We start from the raw sequence: 15,135 nt of genomic DNA on the forward strand, positions 1-15,135 counted from the left end.
CATAAGCTACTGGAAGGTAAGTGGCAATTGGTTAGGCAGTCGAGTGAACCTTCCCGCCCGTGATTTTCATTGGCTGTTTTAACGCCCTCCTTTCTGTTTTGGTCTGCGCGGAACTAGTTTCCAATGTGGCGTTAGCTGTGGCGTGAGGTTTTCATGGATACCAATAAAAAGCGTTAATATGAGTTTTATACCTAAAAACAAAGAACTGGACTGATGGCAGGTAGATGTAATAAGGTCAGTTAAAAGTGTGTATGCTTACAGGATGGCCGACAGTGGAACCGAAACGCCGAGCATAGCTTATAAAGTGTTCACGTTTGAAGACGAGAGGAAAAACGCACCGGAGTCCCTCTGTGTCTCCATACCTGAGGTCTGTTCAAACCTGTAAATGTAATATTATACCGAATGTATAGCAACAAAAAATACACTCAGAGTGGGAAACTAATGCTTTATTATAAATTAAATTCGTTGTTGTGCTGTTTAGAAATCGACGTGTTAGCTCCTTAAAAGTGGTCAAATTTAAGTTTTGTACAAATCGAGACTATTTTCACATTTTAAAATCTTCGATTTAATACAGCATACAGGCAATACACAAGCATATTTGTGTTTAAGTAAAATTTATAACCATTTAACCGGTGTGCTGTTGAATCATGCTTCATTGAAATTAACGGTACATAAATAATACATAAGTGTTAATACGATACCGTCGAGTCCTCTGTTTTATTCGGCCTAATATATTTATTTGTGTAAACTGGACCATCATTGCTGATTTTCCTGGTGTCCTCCATCAGTTATATCACAGTAAGTGGAAGGCAGGAGGTAAATAAATGAATCCATAAAGTCAGGTTTCTGTGTGCACACGTTGGATTGACTCATTTGTGATTTGAAAAGCCAGAAACTCTAAAAGCATTGAGTTTCTTCGATGTGGAATTGATTAGGACCACAGCTTTCTGTCACTTTAACAACTGATTAGTTCATTTTCTCAACTTATTATCATTATTGGCCAACAGGATATCAGAGTATAACAGTTAACAGATGATTAAAGCCCATGAGATGTCTGCATGTATTAATTTTGTTCCACAAAAGCAAATTTCTTTTTGTGTCTCAGGTCCTCGACCCGCAGTTCGGCATGTATGTGTGGCCGTGTGCGGTGGTGCTGGCTCAGTATCTGTGGATGCACAGAGAGGAGCTGAGAGGGAAGAAGGTGCTGGAGGTGAGCAGGAGCACACATTCAGACTCAGACATGTGGAGATAGGTTACACTGATCCAAAGCATCGCAGAGCTGTCAACGATCCGTCTGAGGAGTCATTTGATGTGCAAACATAACATAACGCTGTTTCAGCTCAGCGCAGGCGTGAGTCTGCCCGGCGTGGTTGCGGCGCGGTGCGGTGCCGTGGTGATCCTGTCAGATGCCGCTGACAGACCGGCATGTTTGGAGAACTGCAGGCGCAGCTGTAAAGCCAACGACCTCGGCGACGTGCCGGTGGTGGGTGTCAGCTGGGGTGAGATCTCCCCGGACCTCGTCCTGCTCCCCAAGCTGGACGTCATCCTGGGCTCAGACGTCTTCTACGATCCCGAAGGTTCGCAGCACATTTTCCTGTCAGAAATCAAAACAAAGTATTCAGACGCCGTCATGCTTTCAAACCTGATTGATAGAAATTTTCTAAAAACGTGTTTTTGATTTTGACTATGTTGTTATAGTTGACTTGAATGTAGGTCAAAGGTCAGCTGTATTAAATAAAATAAAGGCATCTGAAGCAGAGTTATCATAGTTTGGTCTCCAAAAGTTGATTCTGTTCATCTGGACGTAGCGTAGACATCATAGTTTGGTATTTCTTCATTATTTTTATGTAGTTTTAAATTGTTCGGTTGATATTTCAGTGAAGCTGGGCGTGTTTGTAAGTCAGGTGTGAAACAGCTCAGTCACCTTCTGGACTGAGTCGATCGTCTGTGTTATCAGGGAAGAACAAAGTGCAGTTATTAATATTACTCCACTGTTTATAAAGTGCTCTGCTCCTGTATCAGCTTCTCTAAAATCACACTCGTATCTGACTGGACTGTTTTTCTTTGAGGATGTTTGGAAATGTGAAATATATTTCCTGTTGATGCACTAGGATGTAAAACGATTGTACAAACATCGTTTATGGATGATGACGAGTTGTTGCCTGTTACAGATTTTGAAGACGTCCTTGTGACCGTTTTTTTCCTGCTGAGAAAAAACCCCAAAGCCGAGTTCTGGACGACGTACCAAGTACGAAGGTACGACTGCTCCTCTGTGGGCGTTTCAGTCTGTGGACTAAAACCTTCACCGCTCTGATCACCACACGAGCCTCAGACCCAGTCTGTGTGATTTCAGTGATCAGAATGTGGCATGAGATTTAAAAATGTTCTTTTAAAAATGATTATAATAATTTTAATTCAAAACTACCATTTGTATCATTTTAATGTATTTAGATATTTATTTTAAATAATTTGTTCTTCCACAGCCCACCAGGGGGCAGCAGCTCACACGTCAGGAATCACTGATGTAAACAATCACATTTTTCATCTTTTTCAATACAAAAAGAAGAAAACTGAAGCTGTTAAAATTTAATGTGGAAAAGTTTTTCCTTCTGTAGTGTAACAGTCACGTAAAGAGCTCTGAGAGACGAAGCACACACGCTAACACCCAAAATGTGATCTTATTCATAATAATGTGCGCTCCAGGAAAATCCTTCATCACACCAACAAAAATGACCATATTTACTCTTTTTTATTCTTTTTAGTCCATTTTGAAAATATAATTATATTTCATTAAAATGTGCAAAATAACATAAAGTCAACGGACTAATCGTTCGTAATCATGAAAATAAATATTCGGTTGCAGTTATTTAGTGTTTTGTGTTGAAAAAGTCCCATTTTAGTTAAGAAGGAGCCAAAGGAGCTGTTACAAAGTCAGACACGTAGCCTGAGGGTTCGATACCGACTCTCTTCAATTGATGACAAAGAGCTGCAGCGGAGGAAACAGAGTTCACAGCTTCTTCTTCATGTGTTTCAGCGCCGACTGGTCGATCGAGGTGCTGCTGCACAGGTGGAACCTGAGCTGCATCGAGGTTCAGCTCGACCAGTTTGATGCCGACACACCTGAGCTGGCCGGGTCGAATCTGCCCGGCAACCACAGCATCCAGATGATGAAAATCACCCTGAAGACGGAGGATGTTGGACAGAAGGCCATCCACGCTGCTTCACCATAACCTCAACCACACCAGCAGCACCCAGGCAAACCAGTGACTCATGGTGTCTGGTCAGACCTGCTGACAGGGCTGTCAGAGCTGCTTTTTCCAGTCCTGACAGGCTGAAGCTGGAGGCTGTGCTTCCTGCTGTGAGCAGCAGAGGGCAGCGTTTCACTGAACTTGACACCTGAGGTCACAATGATTAAACTTCCTCGTAAGCGAGCCATTCCTGTGTGTGGTTTCTTTGTCTTATTCATGAGTTTAACTCTAAATAAGAAAATGTGGAATAAATGAAGATTCACACATTTTTAGTGCAGCAGCTGGTTTTGCAGTTTACACACACGTGTGTGGATGATTCTGGTGGATCGCTTAATCTAACCCTCACTGATACAGATGTGGATTCCAGGCCTCACAGTCGTGTTTGCTGTGAGCTAAAGTTCACACACAAAAGCATAGTTTAATGTCCCAGACTGTCCCTGACTGTGTACGGCTATATTCAAACCACATGTGATCAGCACATGGATATATATGTTGTATGATAATAAAAAGATGTTTTGGATTTTCTGTCCATCCAAACCAGGGTGAAAACATGTCAGTTAATATGAAAACTGCTGAGACGACGTTCACTCACCTGACATGCACGCTAACCCAGAGCCATGTCAGCAGCTCACAGTCACACTTTAGCTATTACACCAAACTGGAGCTAAATGAGGAAGACTGCTGCCCGTCACAACCAAACAAGTTAATCTGCAGCAATGCTGTGCTGGTCTGTTGAACAGAGAGCTTGCTGTTCATCTATGTTCACCTTTGGTCACAGACACAGTAGTGACTGAAAGGCCATCTGAGAAGGGATGAGGGGGTTTGGGAGGGACTGAGAGTAGCACCACTACTCCTCCATATCAGCAGAAAGGTGTGTGACCTGAGCAGAGAGAACACAGCAGCCTGCAGTCACTGAATTAACCAGACCCTGATTTCTCTGTCAGCCTGTTTTATACCACATCAGTGCCCATAGCAACCACTTAGCAACCACATTTCCTGTCTCCATATCTCTGATCTCAGTCCATCTATGAGACGGACACAGACATATTCCTCTGCTAACACAGGGAGACGTCTGCAGACACGTCCCACTGTCTGTCTGCACGTTCACATATTTGCTGCTCAAAGGCACAAGGTCAGCACTTCCTGTACAACAAGTTCAGGCACAAAATCCAAAGCAGAGCTGGTACTTAATACAACACACAATAACAATAAAAGTCAGACATCATTTAAACTGTTTACCAAACTCCTCAGCACGAGCCTGTGGGTTCACATCAGGACAGATGTGACTGTGATTATATGTGCTCATGCTCTGGACTACAAAACATGCTGTAAGATAGACTGATACAAGAGTATGAATACTGGATTACATGTGTATTGGAGTATGGGTAATGGATTATGTGTATATACAAGTTTAAGAAACCAAAGTTTTTCCATCCACAAACATGTGAAAACCGTCTGCACTGAAGCTGAAGCACACATTTACATTTGTATCAGGAAACAGTCCTGTAGAAACTCCTAAAGTGAGAACATGGAGTTTATCCAGGAGAATAAACACAAGAAAACCCTGAAACCCAAAAATCCTTTAAAATGAGAACAAACTGTATGAATGTAGAACAGAGTCTGTGACGGCCAGCAGGATCTAATCTGATCAAACTGATAGATTACTGATCTGTCCCACTGTCCAACACACAAAAACACATTTAAAGACATTACTGTGTTATCTCACAGATCACCACTGGATATGAAAGCAGTCACACGTTAATGAAGATAAAAGTTCACTTAACATCCAACAGGTCACTGCAGCAAATCCAGAGTTAGGCTTCACCTGTTTTTATCCTGTTTCAGTTGTTTCAGACTCACAAAAGGAAAAATCGCAAAGCCAAAATATTAGAAACATCATCTGAATCTAACATCTAGTTTTTTATTAACATGTGGCCCCTACAAAACCTGAACCCTAAACTCTGGTGACCTGGTGAATGTTCAGTTGTAAATAATAATGTACAATGATGATGTGTTCATGTACAAAAAGCTCCCATCTAGTGGAGTGGTGGTGGAGTCCCACGGTGACAGTGTAGAGCTCAGAGCCTCCAGTCATTTAGCTCCTTTTGGAAACTCGTACAATCGAGCTCTGAGACGTCAGCAGCAGATCCAAACACCGCGGTCGTTCTCCTCCTCATCACTCTCTGCTGAGCGCCTCACAGACTTTCTTTTAGATGCTCCAACACAGCTAAACATCTGGTTCTGGTCAGGTTTCCAGACTGTCCACTTCCTGCACTATATTCACACCTGACATGAGTCATTATTATGAGACATTGTCTCCTGTGAGTGGTACTTTCATCAGGCGGAAACCTGCTTCCAAATGGAAGATGATGTTCTGTTTTAGGTTTGTTTCCCAGTAATGAAAGTACCCAGTAATCATGTTGCCCTCCCCTCCACCAACACAAAAGCACCCATGGTAGTTAGTACTCTTTTCATTGTAAACTACTCTGCAAACCACTGACTCTGTCTTAAAAACCCTTCCTGAAATATGAAAATTAGATGTGGTTAACTCAGTTTGAAGAGCTTAACTAAATCAAAATCCCCCAGTAGGACTAAAACTCACTTTTTGCAGCATTTGTCAGTGAGCATTTTGGCCTTCATCGCTAAAGCTGTTGTTCCCATCGACAGTACCGAACCCCCTAAAGCTCCCAGTAAAGCTCCTGATGTAGACGTCAGCTCACCACCTCCAAGTACATATCCCCCCACAGATCCCAAAATGATTCCCACCAATCCAGTCCTTTCCAGAAGCGCACGCCTGCCTGTTGTTTCTGCTGTTTTTGGTTTTTCGTCCTGCTCTTCCAGTTTTCCAGCCTCTTGGAGCATCTCAGGAGTGTAGAAGTAATCTTTTCCCATCGGTGTTATCTTCTTCAGCAGCTCGGTGACCTGAGCAGGACTTTTGTCTTTAATGTTAAAAGCAAAATATCTCCACTGGGACTGCTCAATGAGTTCTCTAAAATCCTTACTCTCGATCATAGCCTCCTGTATGTTAGCTTCATACTCTTCATCTTCATTTCTATGGGTGAACACCACTGTTGTGTAGGCCAATGCACGTCTGCCAAAGGTGCGCACAAAAACCTCCAGTACCTTTAATTCTTCAGAGGTGATCATACCGAACCTCAGCACCAGCAGGAACACATGAGGACCAGGACTGGCAAGATCAATGGATCGCTTGATCTCGTTCACCAGCTCATCTTCATGATTTCCAGGTTTAAACAGACCTGGAGTATCAACAACAACCACTTTTTGACCTTCGACAGTGCTGTGGGATTTCTGTGTGCGATCTTTGGACGAATCCTTTGAGGTGAAAGTCTCTGTGTTCCCCATGATGATGTTTCCTAGAGTACTTTTACCAACCCAGGTCTTCCCAAACAGCACGATCCTCAGGTCATCTGTTGGAAAAATATTAGTATGTGAGAACTGTCCCAGTCATGATCTCTTACAGCACTGACATAAATCATGAAGCAGCTTCAAAACATGAAGGTAGGAGTAATGAACAATAAGCATTTATTAACAAGGAAACACAAAGTCTAAGGAGCTTAGAAATCCTCGAAAGATGCCAATGTTCATATTTTGGACAGAGAGGACAGATGGTTTGAAAGAGGAGTGAAAGAAGCATCTATGTCTACTGTGAGCGGCCATCTTTGAACAGAGGCGGTGGCTTACGACACCAACTGTCTGCCATCTATAATCCAGTTTGAGACCCTTCACAGACGCCTTAACACCCACTCACATCATGGGCCATCTGACCTCAGGAAATCACATGATAGGGTGGGGCCAGGTTTCACAATGAGCTCACCTGAAACCCTGGCTGATTGTGACCTACACCTGTTTTCACACCTTGGCTCATGTGATTAGGTAGAGGATCATCAGGGGGTCCTTTTGTCACTCCCACTGGGCCTAAATCTGGGACTCTCCACCATTTGACCCTAGAACAGAAGAAGCTTCTCGGATGAGAGGTGAAACGTCTTCAAGCAACTTAAAGAAGTCCAGACGCTTTTCTTTCTAAGCTCCTTAGACTACGATGACCTGGATGACTGAGAACTTTCACAGACAAGGAAACACAAAATCCTTTCAGCAGAGACACAAAAAAAGATTCCCCAAAATTCAGAGAGGGAAACCACAGAGTGCAAGATTAGGATCAAAGATCAGGATACAGTGTTCTCTCTCGTGCCATCTCATGTTTTGGAAGAACAACCTCTTGAATCTCAAATGTACCTTCTAATATCTTTGGGTCTGTTTTTCAGATCCGGGACTGAGGAGCAGACTGACAGATAAGTGGATATATGATATGTATATGAACATACTAGAATGTTCATATACATATCATATAGTAAAAGACTGAAAAAATATTCTCTTAAAATGTGTAAAAACATCAGTTTGTGCTGAAGAGCAGTGAACAAACTGTAGCTACAGCTGTTAAATAAATGTAGTCCTTGAGTAAAAGTATATTTCTTAATGGAAGGTAGAGAAGGGGAAAATTTAAGTAAAGGGGTCTTTTTACATTAGAAAACATAGCTAATAACCAGAAGTGTAGCACTGCCTGAGCACATACAGTGGTGTGAAGAAGTTTTTGCCTCCTTGATTTCCTTGTTTTTTTGTATATTTATCACACTTGAATGTTTCAGATCATCAAACAAATTCAAATAGTAGACAAGATAAGACCAGTAATCACAACATGCAGTTTCCTAATAAAGGTGTTTATTATTGAAAAAATCCAAACGATCGTGGCTCAAGAGTTGGGAGTTCGCCTTGTAATCGGAAGGTTGCTGGTTCGATCCCCGGCTTGGACAGTCTCGGTCGTTGTGTCCTTGGGCAAGACACTTCACCCGTTGCCTACTGGTAGTGGTCAGAGGGCCCGGTGGCGCCAGTGTCCGGCAGCCTCGCCTCTATCAGTGCGCCCCAGGGTGGCTGTGGCTAATCAGGAATGGATATAGTTAGAGTTTGGAGAAACCTGGAGTCGGGATTAATTTCCTGGTCAAGTAAAGTTAGCTCACTTAAAGCTAGCAAAGCATGCTGCAACCAGCAACTCTAAGCTGCTGATTAATATTCTGATGTTTTCTTTTTTTGGGTGGTGGGGTCCATCAGCGGAGCGGGGGGGCTTACTGGGCTTAAGCCCGTGTCATTTTTTTCAGAAGCCCGGGGTCTTGGAGTGTAATTTGTTTCATAGTTAGATGCCTGACTAACAATTGTATAAAACGAAAACTGCACACAATATTCAAAGCACGTAGCGCACAGTCGTAAATTCCCCCTAATTTTGGTATGATCTTCTTTAGCACTTACGCATTTGAGCAAGGGGGGAGAAGCTGCTGCCTGCGAGTTTGCTGTTGGAGAAGCGCAGCCAGGCAGACAGAGGAGAACTGAAGTTCGACCAGGTACCAAAGCAAATCATTCGTACTGTAGAAATAATGTAAATATGAGGGTGTATCACAAAAGATTGATATCAAACTGATCACTTGACCCATATTACGTTACTTGCTCTTCAAGTGAATCAACAAATGGCGAAATGAAAAGCCGAACAACAACAATGCTGTTTCTTTAGAGAGTCTTAGCTCACATGTGTGTTTATCTTATATTTTCAGTTGTTTCCCTCCACGGCTAAACAAACTCTCTAAACCGGTTTCAGTTATGTACTGATGAACACAAGAATGGACATAAGAAGCTTCTTTCAAAGAAAAAACTCAGGTAGATGTTATTTTATATATTATGCTTTGTATGTTGTTCAGTATATTTCTATGCAAAACAAGAGGAATTTCAATACACAGCAGTATATTCACAGTTTAAACCAGATATTTACATACACAACAAAAAAACAAAAACATTTTTTTCTGTTAAGCATCAGTTTAGAGTAAACTTGTTTTGTTTTGGATAAATAAATATTGAAATATCTTTTGAATTAGTTAAATGTCAGAATAAAGAGAGACAGAGCTGTCCATTTTTATCACTTTCATCACATTTAGGAGTACATATACACTAAGTTTATTGTTCATTAATAAGAAAACTCCAGACGATTCCATTCTGAGCTGAAGAAGCTTCTGATTGGTTAGTAGAGTCCATGTGAGTAAATTGGTGGCACACCTGTGGATGCATATAAGGCAAAACACAGAGCCTGTTTCTGTGACATGGGAACATCAAGAGATGTCAACCAAAACACCAGGAAAATAATTGTGGAGCTCCATAAGTGTGGCTCAGTTTGAATACAATTTGGTGCCATTTACAATTAAGAAACACAGATAGTTTCTCTCTTTATTCTTAAATTTAACAAATATGTTTTTATATTTATCAATCTAAAAAAATAAACATTTAGTCTGATTTGATGTTACAATTAAAAAAGTGTTTTTGTTTTTATCTGAAGCGATGGAACAAGAGCAGGTGAGACACACATGTTAGTTATATGGTTGTTTGCCAAAACTCATCAGAACATGTATCTCTTACCTAGTGTTTCTTTTTGGGTTTGTTATTTTTCAAATTCTATATTTATTAAGTTATGCAGGCTTGTTTGCACAACAAGGGTAAATAATTATATAAACTCTTCTGAATCTAAATAGTGGACTTTGGTAGAATTAAAAAATAAGTGTAGTGCAGGTCTATGATGATTTTCAGTGTTTTGATTCTGGTTCTGTCTTGGTTAAGTCCTAAGTAGTCCTGATTTTGAACTGTTGTAGTCCTGTTTTAATTCCGGATCAGTTCTGGATCTGGTTGAATTGGGGTTTAGTCCCTGTGTCTTGATACAGCCCTGATTTGGTTCTGCCTCCCTGCTTAATTAAAACACTAGCTTAAGGTGTCCTGCATATCCCCCATCCCACATGCATACTACCCTATCCGTTCTTTAAGTCTGACGTCACTCTAGCCGTGTCTGGGCTCAAACGCCGCTGCAGGTCCATAAATCAAACGATCACTGCGGCATCACTGAGAGTTAAAAACTGTCAGAAGTCTTTCATCTGTAATAAAATGATCAGCGTTGCTGCTTTACCAGGTGTAACAATTGAGTTTAACATCCAGGCATCCATGAAAACAGAATTTATTACATTTAACGGAGTTAGAAATTAGCAGGAAGTTAGCTCGCTAGCTTCCATCTAAATACAACATAGCATGTCCTGACTGAGGGATTTTGGAATCCCTGAGCTGTAGCTACATCGTAAGGTTTTAAAAACTGAGCTATAAAATGATTAGCGGTAATAAAAGCTGAGGGAGGCCAACAGTGATCACTGACTGTTTTTAGGAGCTTTTTGAGATTAAATAGAAGAAAATACAAAACATTAAACATGTTAACAACACAAAAGCCATATTAAACGCAGACTACTTTAGGCCCGGAAGCAGGATTCATTACGTCATCACTTAAAGACTGGATAGGGCTAAGCCCCGGGTGTATAAAATGGCTGGCTCCGCCTCTGGTGGGGTCCTGTTGGTTGCAGCCTGGACCCCTGAGGACCGGGCATGTTCTGGTGCATCCTGTAGATGTAGAGCCCAGTTTAGGCTCCCAACTCTAACCAAAAATCCCAAATTAAATATGGCACATGGTTTGGCAAAGATGGGACAGAGATGGCCCAAAGTTCAGTATTCATCATGTGAGCTGTTTCAGAGTGACATCCAGACACAGCGCAGCAAAGATCAGCTATCTTTCCATTGAGTTTCTCATCCTGTAGAGATACACTTCGGCCACGAAACAGTTTATGGAGTCCCACTGTGGCTTAAAAGACAAAATAAAATGAGAATCAATAAAAATGGTCTTATTTTAACACTGTCTCATAATATAACATGAGCATTTAAAAGGCAGAACCTTTAGACTTCATGGGATCGCTTTTGTTTGAAAATGAAACAAATTCGATCTGCCGATGTGACGCCTGGTATCTTCATCTGCTCTTTAAATAAACGGAGCTGATGATGGACCTTCTGTAAAAAACAGACCCCAGGCATATGAGGACGAATCACACTCATTGTTTCACATGGATATAATCAGCTTTATTCATAAAATATAAAAATGAAGGGATGTGGTCACTGTTTGAATTCAGTATTATTCAATAAAACTACAAATGTCACTGTTAGGATTGAGATCAACATTTGAAGAAAGGTTTTTGGGCTGAATGTGACATGGACTTCATTATTTTATGTCCTCTGGAAACTTGAGTAAATCGATGGCACACATTAGCTGGGCGATGCTGAGGTGGAGCACAGGTGAGCACATAGAAGCTTCATTCTGGGTTCATCAGTACAAACAGCTGCTATGCCAGCAGGTAACAGCCACTCATGAAGCTTAATGGAAGGCCTGGGTCTCATCTGTGGACAGCTACCAGCTGTTTAACGCATCTGTGAGACACTGAAACACTGGGAGTAACAGATTTAGCAGGAAGTGTTCATGTTTCAGAGAAGCGTCAGAACATGAAGCCGTCACTGTGATCCTGCTTTATATAACCTGTGTCTGTAAAGAGTCATAAAACCTCCACAGAAGTTTGTTCATGTCTGAAAAAGAGCTTTGAGTCACTTTGCACTCACCAAAGGAGAATTATTTCAGACTCAGTTCCGAATCACTGCAGACTGAATCTGATAGAAGCTGCAGAGGATTAAACATGAAGAGGAGTCAGGACTTTTTACATAAAACATTTAGTGTTTCCAAAAATATTCAACACGTGATCTGAAAATTATTGCTGAAAAGAAAGTCTGCATCCTTACCAACTGCATCTAAAGACCAACAGACACAACAAGTCAGTAAAAATGAGAGAACTGGACCAAAGTCAGGTTTAAAAGTTCATTTATAGAATTTGCATATTACAGTTTATTAGCTGGATTAACATCAACACAAAAGCTAATGCTACTGATACCAAAGTAAAGCTGGTTAACTGCTCGCTGTCACCCTCGTTTATTTCATCACATTAAAAATCAAACTGTTGTTAATAAATCAGTTTGCTTACCAGGAAGTTTGAACAGAGGCGAAGAAGTCCGAGTGTCCAGAACCAAATCTGAAGAAGCTTCAGCTTCACTCCAAGAACAAAGACTTCAGTGAATCCACAGAAACTGATTTAATCACATTTATAGTTTAAAGTCGTAGATGTGACGGATTTAACCGCAGAGGTTCGAGACGTTTAGAGGATCACAAGGAACATGGCGGCAAAATGCTCTCACGTGCGCAGATAGATTTGAACTGACTGAAACAGAAAACGTCCAAAGCACCAGAAATACCACGAACTGAATAAAAATCATCTCACTATCATAAAGCATCCTAAAATATGAGGACTGAACATAACTCTAATGGCGCTGCAGATTTCTTTGCCTTTATGTTTATTTGAAAATGACCAACGAGAGCTAACTTTATCACGTTTACTGTCAGATCACCTGATGATGATTTTACAGCTCATCAATAGTTTTTCTATAAAATAAAAGGATCTGATTATTGAAGAACTTTGTTTTAAAAGTGTGATAAAAATATTCACATTAAAAAAACAGAAACTGTTTTATTTCAGGAGCAGATGATACATTTAAAACTTTTATTAATATCAACTCATCAGCTCAGAGTTTTATAAAACTGGAATATTTATATATTCATAATTTCCATTATTGACTCAAATATTAAGAGTCATATGAAATGAAAAGAGAGAGACTGGGATTCATTTGGTTATTTTCCTCTTATCTGTGATATAAAATCTTTACAGCTTAAAAAAACATAAATGATTTCTTTGAGTGCAGCTTGGTGCTCATCAAGCTTTAAACTGAGATTAAATGAACAAACCTAACATGTGTGAACTAAAAACACATTTCAGACTGAAACTGAAATTCTGTCCCAGTGATTTAAGCAAAGAGCTGCTCCTGTTTTATGTTTCAGGAAATAATGACTGTCCCAAAACACAAAGCACACAGCAGCCTGAGGATCACTGCAGGACAAATACACTCACCCATGGGCTGTGGATCAATCAGTACCTTGGTCTCCACTGCAGTACAACCATCCATGTCTTCTTCTGACTATTTACATTTCCAACTCACCTCTATATCCAAGTCTGCTCCTGGTTCCCTCCCCTAAACTTCAGCTGTCCAATCAGAAGTCTGGCTGAAAGAAACCAATCAGAGGGCTGAGAAAAAGTGCATCATCAGAGTGCATTTCCACAGGTCTGCCTCCTCACACATAACCTTCTGTAGACAACAGGAAACATCACAATAAAACAGCATTAATGTGTTTGTTATTCAGATCCAACATGTCAGGATGAAATGAACCATCAGCACTGAAGCACCAAAACCTGCAGTTCCTCTAATGTCCAGCAGAGGCTCCTGCACTGACCTTTTAACAACGCACCTGTTTCAACTTAAAGTCTGCATAATTAGGGGCGTGGCCTCTTTAACTGAGAGGTGGATGGTGACACAGGCGGTTGTAGCTGTTAGTGAAACGTAAACTAAAAGGCAAGGAGGAAAAATAAACACCAAAGAGCATGTAAACTCGGTCTGTAACCCAGGTTATTAACCACAGCCAGTTTCCTAACGCAGCCTTTTCACAGAGCATTTATCTGTCAGTGTTGGATAAAACCATGGTGGGAGACTAAAACCTTGCTCAGAATCAGAATACTTATTTTAGAAATTATATGGTTATACTTGCTCCAAGACAATAAGAGCAGACAGACTGAACTAAATCAAATAATACCATATATTACAAAGAAACTGACAAAATTTAAGAAGTTGCTCTAATATAAATATGCAAAATATTACAGAGAGTAAATATATATGATTGACATTTTACTCTAAACTGTAAAGGGTGTAACTACTGCTCTGTGTGCTCTGGATTAGGTGGAGTTTACAGCTCCGTCCCTACAACATTACTGGGCTTTTGATCAGTTTATCGAGTCTGTTAGCATCTGTGACCCTTGACCTGCTTTCCCAGCATGCGACAGCACAGATGATGGTACTGGCCACAACAGACTCATAGAAAATCCTGAGCATTGTCAGACAGATGTTAAAAGACCTCAGAGACGATTCTGGCTCTTCCTGTAAAGTGCAGTGGTGTTTTAACTAGGGATGGGTATCGTTTAGGTTTTATCCGATACCGGTGCCAAACCGGTACTTTTGAAACGGTGCCGGTGCTTAAACGGTGCTCGAACCGGTGCTTAAAGAATGGAAAACACAAACTTTGTCCAAAAACCTCTCATGTTCAGCTGTTTTTTTGTAAAAAGATAACAATGTTAGCCTTTTCTGCAGCTATAGGGCATATATGGTATCACTCTTGGCTGGAAGCAGTGCTTAAACAATGGAAAAAACACAAACTTTGTCCAAAAACCTCTCATGTTTAACTGTTTTCCACTTTTTCTTTGGTCATTTTAGCCTTTTTGGCCAGGGTGAAGGGAGTATCTGCCATCAAACAAGAAGACAGCCGCATGTAACTACGACTGTGTTTGCTAGTTCACCTTACATGCATTAATGTAATAACGTGCTTAGCCTACTCAACATAAATTACACACGAACAACATTAAGCTACTCACGCAGAGAAGAACGGCTGCTGCTGCCATCATCATCCGTCATCATTTCTGCTACACTGGCAGGGCTAGGGGCCAGGACTCTACTCTTTGGGTTTTTGGGGGATGTTGCTAACTCCAGGTCCGATAACAGGCACCACACCCGCAGCAGATGTGCTCGGTGTGAGGTCTCGCAGCAAGCTATCAAATACGGCGCATTTCTCGGCTTTTAAAAAAACGCTATGCGTCGCCACTTGTTGCAGGCTGCTGAGTTTGCATCTTTTGCTGTGAAGTACAGCCAGACTTTTGAGCGCTTCGCCTTGGGCATTTTAAATCTGTAGCTCTGCTCTAAAAGAACGTACGTACCTGGGCCCGCCTACTATCCTTGGAAAGGTAAAATGATTGGCTAGAATCCAAAGTGT

At 41.1% G+C, this 15,135-nt stretch overlaps 2 protein-coding genes across 2 annotated transcripts; one reads left to right on the plus strand and one right to left on the minus strand.

The window, feature by feature from the left end:
- The first annotated feature begins 102 nt into the window (after positions 1-102).
- On the plus strand, positions 103-3,431 carry mettl23 (methyltransferase 23, arginine). Its single transcript, XM_063472564.1, has 5 exons — positions 103-367; positions 1,106-1,210; positions 1,340-1,577; positions 2,172-2,256; positions 3,035-3,431. The coding sequence occupies exons 1-5, from the start codon at positions 263-265 to the stop codon at positions 3,228-3,230; spliced, it is 729 nt and encodes a 242-aa protein (XP_063328634.1). The 5' UTR covers positions 103-262; the 3' UTR covers positions 3,231-3,431.
- A 111-nt stretch (positions 3,432-3,542) lies between these two features.
- LOC134626602 (GTPase IMAP family member 4-like) lies at positions 3,543-13,238 on the minus strand. The gene is made up of 2 exons (XM_063472563.1): positions 13,172-13,238; positions 3,543-6,676 (listed from the first exon to the last, which is right to left on the minus strand). Exons 1-2 carry the CDS (start codon positions 13,224-13,226, stop codon positions 5,847-5,849), a joined length of 885 nt encoding a protein of 294 aa, XP_063328633.1. The 5' UTR covers positions 13,227-13,238; the 3' UTR covers positions 3,543-5,846.
- Between the last annotated feature and the right edge of the window lie 1,897 nt (positions 13,239-15,135).

Source organism: Pelmatolapia mariae, linkage group LG4 (assembly GCF_036321145.2).
Source record: "Pelmatolapia mariae isolate MD_Pm_ZW linkage group LG4, Pm_UMD_F_2, whole genome shotgun sequence".
Classification (NCBI taxonomy): Eukaryota; Metazoa; Chordata; class Actinopteri; order Cichliformes; family Cichlidae; genus Pelmatolapia; species Pelmatolapia mariae.

Bases quoted from the DNA above. Each gene is read 5' to 3' on its own strand.
- mettl23 (XM_063472564.1), top strand. From the start codon at position 263: ATGGCCGACAGTGGAACCGAAACGCCGAGCATAGCTTATAAAGTGTTC. The intron at 368-1,105 runs GTCTGTTCAAAC...TTTGTGTCTCAG, and splicing joins TCTGTGTCTCCATACCTGAG to GTCCTCGACCCGCAGTTCGG. The intron at 1,578-2,171 runs GTTCGCAGCACA...TGCCTGTTACAG, and splicing joins CGTCTTCTACGATCCCGAAG to ATTTTGAAGACGTCCTTGTG.
- LOC134626602 (XM_063472563.1), bottom strand. From the start codon at position 13,226: ATGGATGGTTGTACTGCAGTGGAGACCAAGGTACTGATTGATCCACAG. The intron at 6,677-13,171 runs GTGAGTGTATTT...TTTTTCCAACAG, and splicing joins GATTGATCCACAGCCCATGG to ATGACCTGAGGATCGTGCTG.